The sequence below is a fragment of the Bacillus rossius genome, chromosome 1, assembly GCF_032445375.1.
Source record: "Bacillus rossius redtenbacheri isolate Brsri chromosome 1, Brsri_v3, whole genome shotgun sequence".
In the NCBI taxonomy this organism is placed as follows: Eukaryota; Metazoa; Arthropoda; class Insecta; order Phasmatodea; family Bacillidae; genus Bacillus; species Bacillus rossius.
In genome coordinates this window covers 68,834,705-68,856,093 of record NC_086330.1, presented here as the reverse complement: position 1 = coordinate 68,856,093, position 21,389 = coordinate 68,834,705, and the positions used below count along the sequence as shown (strand labels likewise).

The 21,389-nt window shown below is 39.6% G+C and overlaps 1 protein-coding gene across 1 annotated transcript; it reads right to left on the bottom strand.

Moving 5' to 3' along the window:
* Positions 1–12,825: 12,825 nt before the first annotated feature.
* LOC134529159 (uncharacterized) lies at positions 12,826–20,313 on the bottom strand. Its single transcript, XM_063362998.1, has 2 exons — positions 20,273–20,313; positions 12,826–14,017 (listed from the first exon to the last, which is right to left on the bottom strand). The coding sequence occupies exons 1-2, from the start codon at positions 20,311–20,313 to the stop codon at positions 12,826–12,828; spliced, it is 1,233 nt and encodes a 410-aa protein (XP_063219068.1).
* Positions 20,314–21,389: the final 1,076 nt, after the last annotated feature.

Here is a 21,389-nt window from a genome sequence, read left to right as displayed (position 1 = left end):
CCTGAAACGCGGCTCGCGACTTAACTCGTGCCAAAGCCCGTGTTCGACTCTATAGAGTGCCAAACCATACACACGCCTCCGTTATCAGCCACGTTTTGCACATTACTGCCATCTATCGGCACACTGTTCAATTCCCGAGTCCAATTAGCGTCGCGCTACGTACAAGTTTGAAACTTCCCACTCAACAGTTTCATTTCTCCTCGCTCTCCTTTTTATTTTATAGTCGCTAACGAACCACCCATAAAATACACAATGAAAAAAATATATACCTTATTTAAAGAGCCACCACGTACATTTATTAAATTACTGTTACCTACCTATCAGAGCTTCATTTAAGAGATATTAAGAATTACAATCAAATATATACAAAAATTAAATAAATAGACACCAAGAATTAAAACACAAAAAAAAAAACGCTCTAGATTTTATGTTGGTCTAGGCAAGGGCCACAAAACCATATATTCACCCATTTTTTAAGGGGAGTGATACTGTAAAAATAGTTAAGTGTCTAATTTAGCCAAAAAAAACTAATAAAATAAGTTTGTGCTTGGAGTCGACAGAAGTGAAACGTCTTTATTAGGTATAGATAGCATTAAATTATTTGTATTTTATAATTGAACAAATGATAATAATTGAGAATATTTAAGGATGTGGGTATGATCTCAAGTGAATATATATATATATATATATATATATAAGCGTCAATAGTTAGCCATTACATAAACTGCTTAGTCATTTCTACCTTTTTCCTGCCGACACCACTTCCGGCCGTAACAACTAGCATATAGCATGCTACGAAACAAAGAGACTTAAATTGAAAGAAACTATATTTATTAGTTACGAATAATGTAAACAAACATTTCCAATAGTTTTTTTGAATTAAAATTTCTTTGCTGAGGAGGCGACAATTTTCGAGCGTTATGAAAATTCCGATCGCATGAGGGGAAATAGCTATGTAAGTGGTGGGTGAAGCGTGATTAGGACGAGAATATTTAGGTTCGTGGTGGTGAACCTGTACAGGAGACGGCAGGGAAAGAAAGATATAAATGACGCAGTATACTTGCACACTTGAATCCTTGCATGCTTGTATGTTTGTATGCTTGCATGCTTGCTCATGTGCATGCTTGCACACTTGTATGCTTGCATACTTGTATGCTTGCATACTTGCACACTTGCGCTCTTGTTATCTTGCGCACTTTCACAACTGCGCTCTTGCTATCTTGCGCTCTTGCTCACTCGCACACTTGTAGACTAGCACACGTGAACTTGCACCCTTGCGCTCTTGCTATCTTGCAAATTGGTTTCCCCATGCACTTGCGAAATTGCACACTTACAAAATCACACTTTCGCGCTTGCACGATTGCGTATTTGCACAATTGCGCACTTGCGCACTTTCCCACTCGCGCACTTGCCCACTCGCGCACTTGCCCACTCATGCATGTGGGTATTGTTATGGAGCATTGAGCTTAGTCCGTTTCGTATGCCATGCTGTCCCTTTCAGAGGCCAGATACCTACCTCACACTCCACACAGCCATTTGGACAATTAGTTAAGCCCCATAAACTACCTTACTATCAGCAAACTTCAAGTTTAAGATTTATTTAATATCAAATTTACTTGTAATTTGCGCCAGTTTGTTTTACATGTACGAAAATAATTTTAATACACTTTTTATTTAAAGATTCTATACTTTATTTATTCGTGTGGAAAAGATATTTCATTTGAGGTCATACCCAAATCCTTACTCTTTTCAGTGTTATATATTTTCTATAAAAATTCCAAATAGTTATCTATATCTATAATAAGCAAGAAGTTTCACTTCTATCGCACGTAGACTCCGCGTTTTTCCACAACTTCACCCAATGTACAGAATTTTACCCCAATCAGTTTCATTATTCATATACATATGAATAGAAATACAACGCTCCACTTGAATTAAATAAATTGATTTTAAACTTTCCAATTCCGCAAAGATATTGTAAACAGCACAATAAAGCTAGGTTACACACTTCATTACACAACGATATTAATCCCTTCCTTACTTCAAGTGAACTGTTTGGGGTATTTTTGTTTGTGCTTGAGTTGTTTGCGCGAATGTTTAATCAGAATAAGGATATTTCACTCCAATATTTTACCTTCCCTGGCTGACAGAGTCAGCTATTAGCCCTGCGGAGGTCGGAGACTGTCACCTGTCAGCTGAAAAGCTGAGCTTAGCAGAGTGACAAGAAAGATTAAATCGGGAGTGCAGCGCTCTTCGTGAGGTTAACCCCTCGAAAATTACTCGGTGTCTTGCCACTTCGTGAGTCTTGAGAGATTATGATGGGCTCCGAATCACTTGACGTGCGAGGTGTTGGCTCATTCGCTCGGCTAGGAAAGAAACCTGTGCTGTCGTACACAAGCCATTTCTGTGTGCACACGAAAATAACAAGTGATATTATAAGGCTTTCCAATGCTGGACAATTAAAAATATTAACTAATAATGGAAGCTGCATACACCACCCCCTCATTTCGAACGTTTTGTAAAGGCCGTTAAGATAATAACTGTGTTTGAATATTTCATTTTGACTTGGGATATATTATTATTCCTAACAGTAGCATCGTGGCTTCTCTATCCTAAACGTAACCGCGGGAAGTTTCGATTGGCCATCAGAATGTCCATTGTAAGATGGATCTTCAGAAGGACTTCCTAGTCCGGCCATCCTGAAATCACTCCAGCTTCGTGGTCGGTATCGGCCCACGGATGAGCGTCCCTCGCGAGGGAGACGCAGGACGGAGGAAGTCAGCTCGCGCAGCGCTGACAGCCTGCACGTGAGCTCGGGCTGCTCGCCAATGCACCGCCTGCGCGCCGCTAATTCCAGGCCAGCTGCGTCGTGAACCGTAAAAAAAATGTGCGAGCCTGTCGCACGGAACCCAGGCCCCGGTCGTTCCGCTATGATGGGTTGCAGGGCGTCCTTCACTGGGCCCGGCAGTGAGCGTCATGATCGCCGCCGCCAGCCGCCCGCGGTTATTTCTGATTTCTGCCGAAGGTCTGCTAACGAGCGTGTGTCTGGCGCGCTCCGGCGGCGGAAACACCCGAGACCAGCGCGCGACGTCCCCCGACCATCGATCACCTCCCACCCGCAGTGGGCGCAGTCAATCACCGCCCGCGTCTGCTCGGGATCCATTACAGGACTGAGCGCACGGGCGACAGTCTTGCAGACTTGGCCGCGGCAGGAGCGGCTAATGGCGGTGCGGTCGAGCAACCCGCGGCTACTACCCGGCCGGTAAACATCGTGCACCACACGCACGACGCCAGTCATCAAACATTGTAAGGTGCCAAAAAAACCTTCTTTCGAGTGCAATGAGAGTAAATTTCAAGGCCGAATTTTAATGCAACGTTTTCGTGAAACATTGTTGTTAAACGTTTCTGACGCGAAAAGGACAGAGAATAGAGATATAAAGAACTATGATATATACAATGCTGGGCACTTTTTCGTTCTCCTCCTTGTGCGATGATTCGTCCCCCGCCAAAAAAAAAAAAAAAATAGAACCGAGAGTAACGGATTAACGAAAGACTAAGAATATAGAATGTGCGCATACGCTTGTTTAAGAAAATATATCAAGGTTTCCTTTACATTCAGCTGTGAACGCTTGAATTTTATATTTGCTACCACAGCGCTCGCATTCCTTTTTCAGCCAGCAGCGTAGAGTGTGCTGTTGAGACAGTCCCTGCATTTAGATAGATAGATAGATAGATAGATAGATAGATAGATAGATAGATGGATAGATAGATAGATAGATAGATAGATAGATAGATAGCGCTACCTGTTATGAATTTCATATGTAGTTCAGAAATTTGGGATGTTCCATTTTTGAAGAAACAGTGACACGCACCGTTTTTATTTATGGTGTGAGTATTTCATCAATGAAATTGTTAATTTATCAGTATTGATATTCTGAGCAGTTATTTTGAAGTAAAAGTTTTGTTAGTCCATGTTTATTTAGAAGGAATTTTTTTCTTTCTCTGTTCTTCTCTCTCTGCCGTTTTACTCCTTACGAAGTTTCCCTTCTATCACGTTTACTGAGTTACACGCGCTCTCTTTTTTTGCCACATGTTTCTTCGGTAAACATTGTATATACATTAGATATAACATGAAACATGAAATAAACAAAAGCGCTCGGCTGCTGCCAAAGGGTGAGGCGTGTGTACAAGCTGGCGGAGGGCCTGATTGGCCAGTGGGCAGGGAAAAGAGGCGAGACCTCCAGGGCCAGGTACCTTAGGCCTGGTGCGGGCTGGAAGCAGCGCCGGCTGGGCTACCGACAGAAATGAACAACTAACTGCAGGGTCTCTTGCCTGGTCGAAAACTCTAGATATTTTTTTTCGGTAGCAACAGCGCGATCGGTGCAAACACCAATACATCATAATGTGTCATTTGTCCCGGTACACATTTTAAAGAGCGCGTTACTACATTAAACAAGAATCTATGGTGTCGATATCTTCCAGGGACTCTTCAATGATAAAGGCGGAAAGAGTGGCTTTCAAAATTTTTGACTCAAATAAACCTTGTAATTATTCCAAAATTAACCATCTATCTGTATTACTCAATCTTACAGTAACATAATTATAGTTATAAAAGTACTTATGAACTAATGGTGTAAATACGAAACCAAAATTATTCATAACCTTTAAAAGTCGCAGTGTTGTCCGAAAGGAAAAGACGTAGATCTGTTTATGTTGTAATAATTATGCTCAGAAGGTTTACTGCCACACTGTTTCTGCAAACGAGCTTGTACCCCAAAATATAATGCTGAATGTTTCCTGACAAAGTTCTTGTTCTAGATACCAAAGAAACGAGATGCGACACTGTGCGACAGTCGCGGCAGTCTCTCCTCCTGTGAGCGGACCGAGTGGGGGGACCTCGGCATCGCCGAGGAGAGGAGTCGTCGCGGCGTCACGAGTCCCGGTGCGACCGGCGAGTCGTGCTGGTGCTGACAGGACTCGGTCAGCGACCCCGTCGTGCCTCGGCCGCGGCGAGCGGCTACAGCGAGTTCTTCGCCCCTCGGTGAAGCAGAACAGCGATACCTACTGTACGTCTCGACTAGAGCTGGCGAGTGATCACGGGACAAGACAAGTAGCAACTCCGACCGTAACCGCATACTCGGCGGTGTTTGCAGCAGCATCCGAGTCCAAGCATAAAAGACGGTGGTCAGTAATACAAATACTAGTTATTCTGAGAACTTCTTCTGAGCTGCGTTTAGAGCACACTTTTAAATAGTCAGTCTGATTGTTTTTAATCGAGAGTTACTCTGTGCTTGCCATTAATATTTTTTAATGTTTACAGCAACAGAATGATGAGACATAATTTTTAGTAACGTAAATGCCTAATTGGTATTTAAATCCCCACAGTCATGTGTTCTATAAATTATTTATTTTGTGTGGGTGGAGTTGTTCTTTTAATCCATATTGTTAATCCCGTAATTTTTTGTGTCTTTGTGTCATGTGGACGACATTTTTGTATTTACCCCGTGTCATTTAATGGACTATGCTAATAAATGTCTTGTTTAAACCTTCGTCATGTGGCACATTAATACCTTCGCATATCCAATCCCGTTCCGTTTATATCGATGAGACATAAAGCCGAAAAAAATGTATATGAGAGTATATTTTTATCTTGCATATTTTGCAATGACATGAGTAATATTAGATAATTATCTGTCCAGATCATTTGGCTTCATTACAGTTCGCAACGTCTGATTAGGAGTATTGCAGTTAAGTTCGTGGAAGTTGTCTATATTCTCCTGATAGCGAGGCAACATCATTGTGGTAAAAAAGAAAAACCTACATGTCCAAACTGCCTCCCAAATAAAAACATTAGTTTGAAATGAATTTACGAATATCCTGTGAAAAAATACAGGTAAATTGCATTGTCAGTATGCTTTTCATTCTGTGAAAAAGTACAGTTCCCTGGCCCTAATAACAAGAATCATTTAAGCGTACCACAGTTCATTAGGTCGCAAATATTACGACTTGTTTCTTGGCCATTTGTCTGCAGTTGCATAAGAAGGTCATGGCAACTAGAACTGGGTGAAGTCTACTGGAGCGATCCAGTATAGGGCGAATATGAAAGAATCGTTAAAATAATGTGCATTTCATGATTATTTTAATACATATTTTATTAACAGACCGTCACTACTATTAAGTCATTACATTAGCCATCAAAGGTGGTAGAACGAGAGTTAGATTTTTAGTTAAACTAATCTTGAAGAATATTCTTTAGAATATTTTGTCTATCGTATATGGAACCACTAGTTGGTTTGTGAGATTTCGTAAACCAAAGAAGTTTTTGCTACAAAGGTTTCCTACCCTGGAGAATGAGTCAACAGATTAGTAAGATAAATTTCGAAGATAAATCGTAAAAGACTCCACTGGGCTACAAAAGGAAATGCACTCACCTTGAGGTATGAAAATGATATATTTTTATTTGCACTTACTTGTTTTGATTTAGTAATTAACATCACCCATAATAATAAATAATTATAATCTCTCAAACAAAAAGTAGTTTATTCTGCAGGACAAGAATTGTTGCTACTACGTCATTTCCATTAGTAAACACCTTTGTCATCGTATATATATTATGATCCAGTGTGATTTATATGCTATAAAAATGTGTATCCTCGTCATTTTCCACTTAGAGAAATGAACGAATCGACAGATAAGTAAAGCTTGGTCTCTCAGCCATTTTGTATATTTCATCTCCTTATTTTTACTGTTGGTCGAAAGCTATTCATGCAAGGGTCAAAGAAAATTTTTTAACACGATACTTCCACTACTAAGATCTAATTACCTTACTATATAAATTGTTACAAATATGGATATTTAGTCATCAATTACGTTCATTATTATTTCCAAATCTTATTTCGTTACTAGCCAGTAACCCTCGGTTTCGATCGTGCAAATTTCAGGACATAGCTGGTATTTTGCCATTGTAATAATAGACAAAATAAAATGTAAAGTGTAAATTATTTTTTATTTATTTATAACCGTTGAAGTTTGAAATTGAGAACGTGGTAATGCGTCAGCATGTTAAAATTTTAATATAGGTTAAGTATATTGTTTAAAAACACCGTTTGAGTGTTTTCGGGGATATATTTTATCTTGCTGAATTCACACTTAACTCATTTTCATTTCATAAGGAGCCTTTTAAAATTTGTGAAACACATGCCTGTTTTTATTTATATTATGTCATGTTTAGCATTTCCACTTTAATTTAATTTGGTTATGTGCACAGAATAATTAAAATCAAACTTAACCTTGTTTCGCTTAGATACCTACATTATTTCAATATTTTTTAAACAATCGCATCTTTATTTGAAATCTATTTATTACATGGGTACCGAAATTCTTATCGGAAATGTTAGTACATTATATTTCATGCTTAATATTAATTAAATAAAGTCACAAAATGTGTATCCCCCCCCCCCCCCCCCCCCTCTTTTACCACGTGAATATCTATGTTAATATTTAGAACTACACATTTAATAAAAACACGGCAATATATGTTAACAAAATAAAACCAAGCTCATCCTGTTTTTACTCCTCAGGTGTGGAATCTTAATTTTTTGTAACAAATTATATTTTTATAAAAAAAAAATATTTTTTCTTGCTAAATGTACCATACTCTGATTTTGTGGAGTCCATTACTTTTTCCTTCTTTTTAAACCCTATTAAAATTTTTAAGGGGAAATTTCAGAAATTATGTCTAAAATTCACATTAAATAAATGAGTTTATATAATTATATATGTATATAGAAAACGTGTTATAAAACTAAATATGTAGGTAATTCTCGCTCAGTATCTTATCGCCAAATATGTTTGCTCTGGAGAACTGTTATATTATCATACTTACCTCCTTTTTATTCCCCTTTGAAGTCGAATTCCATAAAATAATACAAACACGCTACGCAACTCATTATGAACTTTATTCTCACTCGGTTTCTTATATTCTACTTCTTTAGCTGATAGCTATGATTGATTAATATAAAAACTAACTTACCCTCTTTTTATTACCTTTGGAGTTAAATTTCGAAAAATGCTAAAAACACGCTACGTAAATAATGTTGTATATTATTCGTATTAATTTTCTTTACTACCACCCCATTTGCGTGGATAAATGATTATTATTTAAGACCTAACTTACACCCATTTCACCCCTTTGTAGTGTAATTTTAAAGAAAAAGTAATAACACAAAATGTAACTCATTTTGGTAAATTATTCGCCCTCAATTTCGTACATCCTGTTTGTTTTTGTCCGATATTTGATATTTTATCATAAAACTCATATTACCAGTTTTTCACAACCTTTGTGGTAAGATTTCAATAAATGTCAATAAATGTACGTTATCATAGTGTAAGTTATTTATGCTCAGTTTCTTAACTCCCGCTTGATTTGTTTCACAAATATGATTTTTTACTATATAAACTAACTTACTTCTTGTTCACCTTCTTTGCGGTAGTTTCAAAAAAGGTACAAACACGCCACGTTACTCATTTTTTAATCCATCCATGCTCAGTTTCTTATCTTTCTCTTAAATTTCATTGGCAATACGATTGTTTTACAATAAAATCTCCCGATTTTCACAATTTTTTGCAGTAGTATATCGAGAAAATATAAAAACATGGAACGTAACACATTATATACGTTATTCGCGCATTTTTTATTTTCGCTTAAACTTACCTCCTTTTTACCTCCGTAACAGCCATATTTAAAAAAATTAAAAACAAAAACAATAAAATTCTCTACAAACATGTTGTTCATTCATAGCTTCTTACATATAATTCTATAAGATTATTATGTATGCAATTTCTTCTTAAAATCAAACGTGCCCCATCTTCATCCCTTAGAGGTGGAATCTCGCAAAATGGTAAAAAAAAAAAAATGGTTCGTAGTCTTGGTATGGGTATGTTTATTGTTGATACACAATGTATTTTCTCATGCATCACTGGCTAATATCCCTCGAGTAGTGTATAAATAGTGCTCCGGCGCCTGGGTGCTGGGTGCGGAGCCATGAGCCGGGGATCGCAATCTTGGAATGTGACGTCACGGTGGCTATCTTGCTGAAATTAGCCTAAATTTGTCAAATATTTATCGAAATTGTTCAAAAATTCGCTGAAGTGACTTAATATTTCCAGTTATAATAACATACCACCAAAAAATTACGAAAAAAATTTGAAAAATCAAATTTTCCATTTTATAAGGAAAATTTCCCATAAAAATTCTCAAATATTGAATTCGAAATGCCTCAAAGTATTTTTGCCCTTAAAAGAACGAAAATACCCCTAAGCGGCTTAAATTCCACATCGGCAAGATGCCATAAGCCTCTGGGAAATTATGACCTTGAAATCGGCGGCAATCTTTGATGACGACACGTTCAACATTTTGCTTTCCGCTATCTTGAATTCCGCCATTAGGAATAATGACATCACAGAGACCATCGTGGATTCTAGAATATTTAGCCACCATCGTCGAACTAGTTAATGATGCAAGTGACGTAGATGTTCCTTCTGCAGGCAAAAATGCATGCGTTAAAGTCTCATCTTGCATTGCCAGTGGCGATAGTCCACTCTCCAACGAGATCTCCGCTGTCGATGGTACCACTTCCATCGGGATCTGTCGTCACTGACATCAGGATCCCAGCCGTCGATAGTACAACTTCCATCGATTTCTGCGTTAATAATGGTAAATATATGTCGAGAATAACAATAATTGCGGAAACATGAAATCTTAGAATGTAGGTCATTCTTGCTCAGTTTTTTAAGTCTCTTCTAATTTGCTTGGAGTTATGATTTATTGCTATAAAAACTAAATTACGACTATTCTGCTATATTTAATTTCTAATTTCCACAAATGGTTAAACCACACATCGTAACTAGTTTCTTACCTCTTGCTTGATTTTCTTGGGCGATATGATTTTTGTCATACAACCTTACTTATCCTGTTTTCCACCGATTTTCAGTCGAGTCTCGAGAAAATATAAAAACATGAAAGGTAACTATTATATATGTATGTTATTCGTCCTCATTTGCTTACCTTCCAATTGATTTTTGTTTTTGAGATTTGATTTTTTCTTAAAACCAAACTTACACTTTTTACACCTATTAGGGGCGGAATCCCACAAAATGTTAATGAATGTTTGTTTATTATTTTTATTAATCGTACCAAATTTATAACATCTTACTTTATTCGTTTTAATAAATTAAAACTTACCCCTTTTTTACGTTTTAAATGGTGAATGTAAATAAATTTAAAAAATATATAATACACATCTCTTCATGCATGTTGTTCTTTCCTAGTTTCTTACCTCTAATTCTAAAGGATTTGGAAGTATGCAGGTTCCTTTTTAAAACCATACTTACTACTTTCACAACCCCTAAGGGGTTGAATTTCGCAAAATGGTAACATTGCAGTTTATCGTTTTGTATGCTTATTTGCTTGCTTATCTTCAGAGTATAATTAATTATTTTATAACCATATTATCTCTTTTTTCACTCTCTTAGGGTTCGAATTATGTAAATATACAAATCCTAGTGTTTAAGTTAGTCAAAGTCGTTATTGATAAATGTCATCAAACTGCTTGAAGTAGTTATCGACTGACATCGGAACAAACATGCAAACAAAAAGACAAATAAAATACATAAATATTTAATTACTATTTTTTGAGTGCTAAATAAAATTAATAGTCATTTACAGTAATTTTTTATAATTTCATCCAATAGATAGACTTTTTGCCTCGAATATTAGCTTCAGAGATATGTTTCGTAATTTTAAAACTATATTTCCCCCATTGTACCCCTTAGGGATGTAATTCAGTCAAAATATATAGCTGATGACATTAATATTTAAAAATTCTTCAAAATACGTCAATTGTTTTCGATTTATGTCGGAACGAACCGACAAACCAACAAACAAATTAAAAAAAAAAAAAATAGAGTTCTATATCATGTTGATAGCCTTTTCCTATTATTTCATAATATATTTTATATACTGTCATTTTACCTCGACCAGTATTATGATAAGTACAGAGTACATACTCCCATTTTCACAATGGAAATGTACAGAGTAAACAACTGCCGTTACTGTTAGGTTTAAAACTATTTACTCGCCACAGGGTTTTGCATTGAAAATCATAGGTTTAATATGAGATATACGAAGGGCTTTATATAATCAGGTAACGACTAATCTCGTTATTATGAAGCATCATGTTGTAAATAACAGCCTTCTACGCGCACTTGGCATAGTGTTTTGTTCATTCGCCAATCGTATACAGTAAACCTGCTTGCATGTCTGGCCTAGACACAACATGTAAAAGATCTCGTCAAATACCAAATGTTCACTCGTGGTGTAGAAAGTCATTTCTCGCAAAAAATTATTTCACTTAAATATGTGTGGATTTGCAGATTATCTTTCCGTATCAGACCTGTTGTCCCAGAGATATAGCTTTTGGCTCATGAACCAAGACACAAGGTTCGATTCCAGGCCTGCGCGGGGATTTTCAATTTGTGGAAAAAATTTCCTTCTGTTTTCAGAACTGTGAATCGTGCTGTGCCTTCGCCTCACACTGAAGAAAGCAGAGGCGAACCAACCAGAATACCCGCTTAGTACAAAACTTCGACCGCAATTTAACAGATTGTGCTAAGGATGTCTGCAATTCGTCTTCAAAAGAGTACATTACAACATAAATAAATATACTGACTTAAAAAAAAAAATTTTAAAATATATTCGCGTGTAATATTTACGCTAATTGGTTATTGGGCAAGGTAGAGCAAATAAAACGTGCTTTGTCTATAAAACCAAGCGTGCCAACTCAGCCGCTTGTAAGCATTTAAAGAGAGAAATGTAATCGCAACTGACTCGCTTCCCGTTTTCCTGGATGGCACTAGTCCTTTTGAACCGGAGCGCCACACACGGCTTTGTCGCGGCCCAATCAGTTCAAGCACTCGCGACCCCCGAACCCCGGCGCCTTTGTTCCAGCCCGTTCAGCTCACTGCCGAGATAAACGCGCGGCGGTTACAATTACTGTGAGTGCTACGCTGGGCGCTGCCGACCTCCCCTCTCTCTCATACAGTTACCGCGCCAAATAGCCGGGACTGTCTCTTCGCAGGGACTGTCTCCTCGCCGGGACTGTCTCCTCGCAGGGACTGTCTCCTCGCCGGGACTGTCTCCTCGCAGGGACTGTCTCCTCGCAGGGACTGTCTCCTCGCCGGGACTGTCTCCTCGCAGGGACTGTCTCCTCGCCGGGACTGTCTCCTCGCAGGGACTGTCTCCTCGCAGGGACTGTCTCCTCGCCGGGACTGTCTCCTCGCAGGGACTGTCTCCTCGCCGGGACTGTCTCCTCGCAGGGACTGTCTCCTCGCAGGGACTGTCTCCTCGCAGGGACTGTCTCCTCGCCGGGACTGTCTCCTCGCCGGGACTGTCTCCTCGCCGGGACTGTCTCCTCGCAGGGACTGTCTCCTCGCCGGGACTGTCTCCTCGCCGGGACTGTCTCCTCGCCGGGACTGTCTCCTCGCAGGGACTGTCTCCTCGCCGGAACTGTCTCCTCGCCGGTACTGTCTCCTCGCTGGTACTGTCTCCTCGCCTGGAATGTCTCCTCGCCGGGACTGTCTCCTCGCAGGAACTGTCTCCTCGCCGGGACTGTCTCCTCGCCGGGACTGTCTCCTCGCAGGGACTGTCTCCTCGCCGGGACTGTCTCATCTCCGGGACTGTCTCATCGCCGGGACTGTCTCCTCGCAGGGACTGTCTCCTCGCCGGGACTGTCTCCTCGCAGGGACTGTCTCCTCGCCGGGACTGTCTCATCGCCGGGACTGTCTCCTCGCCGGAACTGTCTCATCGCCGGGACTGTCTCCTCGCCGGGACTGTCTCCTCGCCGGGACTGTTTCCTCGCAGGGACTGTCTCCTCGCCGGGACTGTATCCTCGCAGGAACTGTCTCCTCGCAGGGACTGTCTCCTCGCCTGGACTGTCTCCTCGCCGGGACTGTCTCCTCGCAGGAACTGTCTCCTCGCCGGGACTGTCTCCTCGCCTGGACTGTCTCCTCGCCGGGACTGTCTCCTCGCCGGGACTGTCTCCTCGCAGGGACTGTCTCCTCGCCGGGACTGTCTCCTCGCAGGGACTGTCTCCTAACCGGGACTGTCTCCTCGCCGGGACTGTCTCCTCGCCGGGACTGTCTCCTCGCAGGAACTGTCTCCTCGCAGGGACTGTCTCCTCGCCTGGACTGTCTCCTCGCCGGGACTGTCTCCTCGCAGGAACTGTCTCCTCGCCGGGACTGTCTCCTCGCAGGAACTGACTCCTCGCCGGGACTGTCTCCTCGCTGGTACTGTCTCCTCGCCGGGACTGTCTCCTCGCAGGGACTGTCTCCTCGCCGGGACTGTCTCCTCGCAGGGACTGTCTCCTCGCCGGGACTGTCTCCTCGCCGGGACTGTCTCCTCGCCGGGACTGTCTCCTCGCTGGTACTGTCTCCTCGCCGGGACTGTATCCTCGCCTGGACTGTCTCCTTACCGGGACTGTCTCCTCGCTGGTACTGTCTCATCTCCGGCACTGTCTCCTCGCAGGGACTGTCTCCTCGCCGGGACTGTCTCCTCGCAGGGACTGTCTCCTCGCCGGGACTGTCTCCTCGCCGGGACTGTATCTTCGCAGGGACTGTCTCCTCGCCGGGACTGTCTCCTCGCAGGGACTGTCTCCTCGCCTCGACTGTCTCCTCGCCTCGACTGTCTCCTCGCTGGAACTGTCTCCTCGCCGGGACTGTCTCCTCGCCGGGACTGTCTCCTCTCCGGGACTGTCTCCTCGCCGGGACTGTCTCCTCGCCGGGACTGTCTCCTCGCAGGGACTGTCTCCTCGCCTCGACTGTCTCCTCGCCGGAACTGTCTCCTCGCCGGGACTGTCTCTTCTCAGGGACTGTCTCCTCGCCGGGACTGTCTCCTCTCCGGGACTGTCTCTTCGCCGGGACTGTTTCCTCGCCGGGACTGTCTCCTCGCCGGTACTGCCTCCTAGCCGGGACTGTCTCCTCACTGGTACTGCCTCCTAGCCGGGACTGTCTCCTCGCCGGTACTGCTTCCTATCCGGGACTGTCTCCTCGCATGAACTGTCTCCTCGTCTGGACTGTCTCTTTACCGGAACTATCTCCTAGCCGGTAATGCCTTTTATACGGGCCTGTCTCCTCGCCGGGACTGTCTCCTTACTGGGCCTGTCTCCTCGCTGGGACTGTCTCCTTACCGGGACTGTCTCCTCGCCGGTACTGCCTCCTAGCCGGTACTGCCTCCTAGCCGATACTGTCTTCTCGCCGGGACTGTCTCTTCGCTGGGACTGTCTCCTAGCCAGTAGGTACTGCCTTCTAGCCGGGACTGTCTCCTCGCCGGAACTACAGGTTAGAAAGCATCTTTTGGCCTAATAGTTCATATTACATTGTAATATGTACCACTATTCTTTATTGATGCAGACTGTATTTGAATCTTGAGAAATAATGGAACTAGTCGTCTAAGTCATTCCTAACAAGGTGACGATATGATGCTAAATCGGAATTATGTTACAGGGACTTATCCCACTCTATAACCTGAAGATTGTATACAGAAAGTTTATGGCGAGTGAAAAGTGTTCACAGTTTTTATTTCAAACCTACACAAACCTAGTGCTTGTAAATAGTTTTTTTTTTAATAATGAAGCGATGCCTCAATATCTCATAAATAATATAGATGTAGACCTTTTTTCTTCAGAAACAAGAATCTTTGCAACATTTTCAGAACGTAATAATTATTGATAGAAAATAAAAAATAATTGTTGTTAAGGATGATTTGTGATGAAATGCATTTTCAGTCCGGCTCACTGTCATATTATTTTTCTACCTTGTGTTTGTATGTGTTTAGATTATTTATAATTTATTAATTGAAATATATGTATGAATTCCCTTTCAATAACTGTCCAGAAAATACCAATCTATTTAAGTGTCCCAATTATTTTTGGCTTTTTGGAAGAAAAAAAATAGATAATATATTAATGTATGAAGTAGCACAACGATGTCTTCGTTAATCAATTGCAATTAAATTTGAACATATGTACACACCACGCGGGTAACAAACATATGAGTTTATTAAATTAATCAAATACTGATATTGATTTATTAAGTTGGATATACAGTTGCGAAAGTGTGTCTATTTTCGTATGTTAGTAGAATTGCCGATTGTGTGCAATTTACACGAAGGTATAAAATGTTCTGAACAATTTTCCAGAAAATATAATAAAACAGCAACTACTTAAAAACACTTTGTAATTAGTTTTTTTTTTCAAGTTTGCTACCTACACAGCTAACTTTCATCTTACTGAACATTGGATTCATAGTAGTTATTCTCTGCATATGAAATAACGTCATTCTCACTTGAAGAAATTTCTTTTACTCCCTGGCTATCAAGGTTTTATCGTGAGTGGTCTGCCTTCCAGATCTTGATAACTGCAGCGTCAAGTTTAAGAGGGTTTTTTCCTGCTGTGCAATAAATACATTAGTTTTTTTAATACTTTAGACTTTTTTATGCTCTACGCTAAAGAGCAGAACCTAAATCTTATTTATGTTTGTGGCCTAAACATGATATTTGTTCATTGTTATTAATCCCATGAAATTAACAGAAGCTAAGAATTTTTATGAAATACATACAGCCTTCTATATTATAACAGTATTTCCTGCACTCCGGAAGTTATTTCTTTTTGGATAATGCCTGAAGGCTGCAGAGAGTTCTTGATAGGCTCTGGTTTTCCAATTCTTTATCTACATTGTTTGAGTTCGATTTAGTTTTCTTACTGCTCATTCGGAATACTCCATGAAATATGTAAATATTATTTAAATATTTTATTAATTTTTAAATATTTTCCAGATTTTTCTGATGAAAATTATGTATTTTTGGCGGCTTTGACGTCATAATTACAAAATGGCAGTGTGTGTTTATTAATAAAATTTTATTAATTAATTTTTTTATAATTTTAAAATTTTTCCCTATTTACTAAGTTAATACTTACGGATTTTCAAGATGGCGAACTTCACGACATTATTTAAATGGTGTCCATGATATCTTAATAGTTGAGGTCATGACCTCAGTGGCTTGGGTAGGCTTGTCGCTAAGGAGTTTAAGCCGCTTTTAGGACTAAAACGGGAATTTTTCCCCCAAGTGGGAATTTTTTCTTCTAAAAAAGGATTTTTTTTTTTCTTATTTTATGAAGATGTTTTGTGGTATTTTTTTTCTAAAAACTAGATATTTTGATGAATTTTTGGCAAATTTTGATTCATTTTTTGGCAATTTTTGGCCGTGATGTCATAATCCAAGATTACAATCGGCTTCTCTCGGCTCCTCCTGGCTAAGCCTAGTCATTGATTAATTGATTAGTCAGTGAAAAATACAAATCTTACATGTATATTATAAAACTTTTATACACGAATACTGTTAATATTCTAACATGCCCCGCAAAAATTGCGTCAATGTAGCTTTCGAGAGAGCAGAAAGTAATACTAACATTATATAAATGTTTATTTCCCGCACCTCCCACCCCTTCATTAAATGTCAAGAAGGAGTTCAGCCCTTTTAAACTAATAAGTAATGCATTAAATAACATAAACATACAAATTTCATCTGTTTGGACTTAATGGAAACTGACAAACTTTCAAAACCGTACTGTTTGTATGTAAAATTACTTTCCATTCTACAGATTTTAAATGAAATTTTCAATATTCAACTGTGTATACGTATCTAAGATAACTCAACATTATGTAGGGGAGGAGGTTGGAGGGAAAGGGTCACAAGGTAATTTTCGACTATGCATCTGTATGTTGTGTCACATATTACAAAACAAACCGACTTTTGACTCCAGTACACTTTGAGATGAGTAGATTAATATTTCTTTTTTCTTTTTTGTTACTACAGAAACATACAGATTTTTTTCTGCTTGGTTATTTTCCCATTAATTCTTGAGAAAAATCTTAGCTTCGATAGTACGTCTTGATGCATACAAATCAAACTATCTATTTAACAAGCGGTAAAAATTACATACAGTCACTACAGTTGTAAAAGAACAAATAGATTGGGTCATGTAACTTGTTTCATATATGACAGCTTTTAAAGGTAGTAACAAAGTTATGTGTATCATTCAGTCATTGTTTTACTGGCAACGGTATTTGTAAACAAATTTATGTAATTGCCAATGTCCGTAAACCAACATAGTGTGTTGCTTTGCTAGTGACATTTGAGAAATGGGTACTACTGTTATTGCTTTTGAGGACTGTCATATATTTGAAACAAGTTATCAGTCAGGGCACGGAGGTTTAAGTCGTATTCAGTTACAATGTTTCGACATACAGCAATGTAAAAATGCTCATTTTGACCTCGTAGCAGGGCTCATTCTTCTTTTCGTGCTATAACCGTTTGCGAATACGTTCCGAATATTTGTGTGAATAAATTTCTTTCAGACACTTACGCAGGGAAATTCTGCGCCCTTGCTCGCCTTGTTGGGTTACTGCTGTTTCATGGTCATAACTTTTGTTTCGAAACTACTCGGTATGTTACTATATGTGTTAATATTTGGCTGCTGGTTTCGCACAAAAAAGGTTTAGTTTAAAGTATTTATACAAACTATGGTCTAAAGTGCTTCCCATTGATTTTTGTGACATGTTGTTACCACCAATCATTTCATAGAAACCATTTGAATGGAGCGTGAATGAGCTGGTGGTTATAGGAATTTGTGCAGTCGTTTACTGTTTCATCTTAGATAGTTTGTTCATTATAATCAATAAGCCAGCTTATCAACTTCAACTTTATTAACATACACCAGCCTTGGGAAGCACTTAAGATCATAACTTGTGTAAACGCTTTCAAATTATTTTCACAACGAACACGCAGCCAAAGTTTGTAGGTCGAATTCAGGCTCATTCTGTAAACGCATATCAAATGATGTTTTTTTCATCGGATAAATGACGCACGATGCATTTGTGATTAAAACATTGTTTATGGCTAATTTCTTCCTGGCCACTCGTTTTGTGTGGTATACAGCTGAGTAATCCAGATACCTAAACTCCTATAATCCCATTGTTTTTTTTGTATAAGTTACTATGTATGAAAATCTGGAATAAGCAAAATAATAAATACTCAACACTTTTTTATGGCCGAGCCTTGACAGGGCGCTCCGTGAAATTAAGCCAATTCATTTAATAATTGATAGCATCAATGGATGGCGAGGGTAAAATCAAATGAACTGAGATAAAGTAGGATGACCGAATGGCTAATTATGTTACGCATGAATAGTTTACCTTTGTTTGAATTTTAAATTATCTGGTATTCGTGTTACGTAATTAACTTTGTCTCCTCGCATTTGTTGTAACTCAGGTAAATGACAACCGACCCGCTTTTTGGGAATCCCCGAACTTTGTAGTACTGATCGTGCAGTTTTTTGCGAAAATTTTTAACGGTGGTGCAAATTGCATGTTACGTTGTAATGTGAGAACACTTCAGTTAACAGTTCGTGCAGGCTATCGTAAATAGCGCTTTGGAATCAAACTTTCAAAACAATTCTTTTTCACTTAATTGTCTAATTTCTTCTTGATAAATACAATTCAAATAAATTGACTTTTCTCCGTTCACTCTTACCTGAGTTTTGGAATAAACAAAGCCTCTTGTAAACAAACATTTTCATTGGCTGCCGGCCGCCGCGCACGTTATTCGTGCGCAAGAAATAGTCCCTTGGTTACGTACCATTTGTAAGTATTTTTACAATACAATTGTTGTTTATAGCATTATAGCGTTTCACCATTAATATCCAATACAGTTTAATGTGTCAGCGAGTATTTACTTACAATTATGTTAGACGCCGTGTGTACAGTTGATGCCCGGCGCATTATGTATTTTGGATTCGCATGCGCACGGTTTGTTATGGCTGACGCCGGACCGAGTTTTGTAAAGCACAGAACGGGAAAGCCTTTGAAAAGTGCACAGAAAAATATTGTGTTGAATGTTTTTAAAACATTTTCAAACTAATATCCGGATTTTCGTGTGAACGATATCGCTAGTTTAGCTGCGGAATTTACGGGTGTTTCGAAGAGCAGTGTGCTTCGTGCAAGGAAAGAATTACAGGACACTAGGACATTATCTCCCGGGAAGAAAAGGAAACGTGAGTAGTTATCAAAACTTGTGATGATTTTGTGAAGACGGTTATTAATCATAAAGTGCATAGTTGTTTCTTTGCAAATGAACCACCTACGCTGAACAAAGTGCTACGGTGCCTCCTGTTATATTACTTCTCCGTTATTTTATTAGCACCAACTGTACTGAAGTGTGTGTGTTGCAACTAGTGCTTGGCGCGCAAGATGAATTCAGCCTATCACTTTCTGACGCGGCACAGTGATACGACGATTTTGTTTATTTAAAAACTCAGCTAAGAGTGAACGGAGAATAGCCGACTAAACTTTTTTTACTGCTTATTCGTGATAGTGTAAACACTGTTTCAAATTTGAAAATTTTAGCAATATACGTGGCTTTATCATGGAAAAAATTCAAGAAAGCAAAATCAAAAAATAAAAATGAAAACATAAATCCACAGAGAACAAGCCTAATTCAGCTGTCAAACAGATAAACCCAACGATGCTCCTAAACAGGTATTATGGACAACACAGCTACGACAGCACAAATAAACATATTCAAATTTAAATATCAGACAGCACAAGAATCCCGTGGAAGGAATTTAGTCATGAACAAAAAAATAATAACAGCACAGACGAACACAGTGGGCTAACAACGAAGAGTCAGTTTCAACAATAAGACTAAATGAAGGAAGACAACGAAACCTGGACCACGCAGCAAATAAACACAACGATGAAGACAAACAGATATCATGGACAAGATAACGACGACAAAACCGACGAACACGGTAGGTTTCCTATGACGAAAATAGGAATCCTACTGTGTTCATCAGTGTTGTTGTCGTTGTGTTGTCCATAATATATGTTAAGGTACATCGTTGGGTTTATCTGTTTGACATGGTTTATTTAGGCTTGTTCTCTGTGAGTTTGTGTTTTCATTTTTATTTCTTTATTTTCGTTCATTAATTATTTTCCATGATAAAAGGAGCAAAAAATGCGATGACGTATGTCCAAGAAATTGTATTAAATCAAAATTCCCCATTGCATGAATCACTTAAAGAATGTAGACAGAGGTTAATTGCGCACAGATCTTCAGTGTAACTGAGGGACCTCAGAGGCCGTGGTCACTACCACGCACGCTCGTGTGGCGAGGGCAGGGTATGACCCAGCACCCGGCATGTCCCTCGTCCACGAGCACAGTCGGTCCGAGTCGTTCGGAGCTCGCGGAAAACCCTGTCGGCTCAGATCTGGCGAACAATTATATGACATGCCTTTCTGCGCTGAACACACTGCATGTGCGCAGGACCTGGCCGCACCGAGTCGGGTCTTTTGTCTTCCAGACCGGCGATCGGGCCTCGGCTGTCCTGTCCTGTCACGGTTCGACCCGACTTCGTTTCCCCCACCGAGTTCCCGCGGCACTTCCATGCGGTCGCCGGGAGCCAGCGACTGCAGAAAGAGCTGGTAGCATGAAATGTCTGCCTGGTTCAGGAAACTTTTCAATACAAAGGAAATGAATTGTTTCGGTATGATTAAGTTCATACACAATGTGTAGGTTTTTAACTTCCATTTCATGATTAGGAACACTACCCTCTTTTTTTAGCATGTGATAAAGAGTATTCAGCCATCCTCGTTACACAAAGCTAAAACATAAGCGGTCATATCATTTTATTTTTTTCCAGTAATTGACTGTATAGTAATTAATCGGTATTTCAGTTGTATTTACAACTTACAATTAAAAGCGTAAGTTTGAACACAAAATAAATTGCTGGTTCTCTACAGGGATGAACAAAATGGTGGTGGGGAGATATTAGGATACATACACTCCTCCCCCTAAAAGAAATTCTGCGCATGTTCCTGGTTCTATACTTCATTCCTGTCTGCGGTTGTAGCATATTCATTGAGCTCATGTCAAGTCTGGGCTATTGCAATGAATCGTGCCTAACCCAGTCTGATCTCAACAGTACCTTAGCTTAAGAAGGAGAAAAAAGTTCCGAAAAACGCCATGTTGGTTTCAACAGCAATTTGGCCGTTACAATGGTTTTTTTTTTAATGACTGGCTTCTACTAGCTGCGTTTGTAATTTAATTAATTTTTAAGAATGATTAAACTGTTTGTGAATAGACATTATTTTATGTTATACGTAAACAAAAGACATTTTCAATAATAAAAGATAAAAAATTTTATAGCATAAATAACTGTTGAAACCAATACTTTATTTCGGTTCCTGTATCACCCCCTTAGCATTCTTGTGACCTA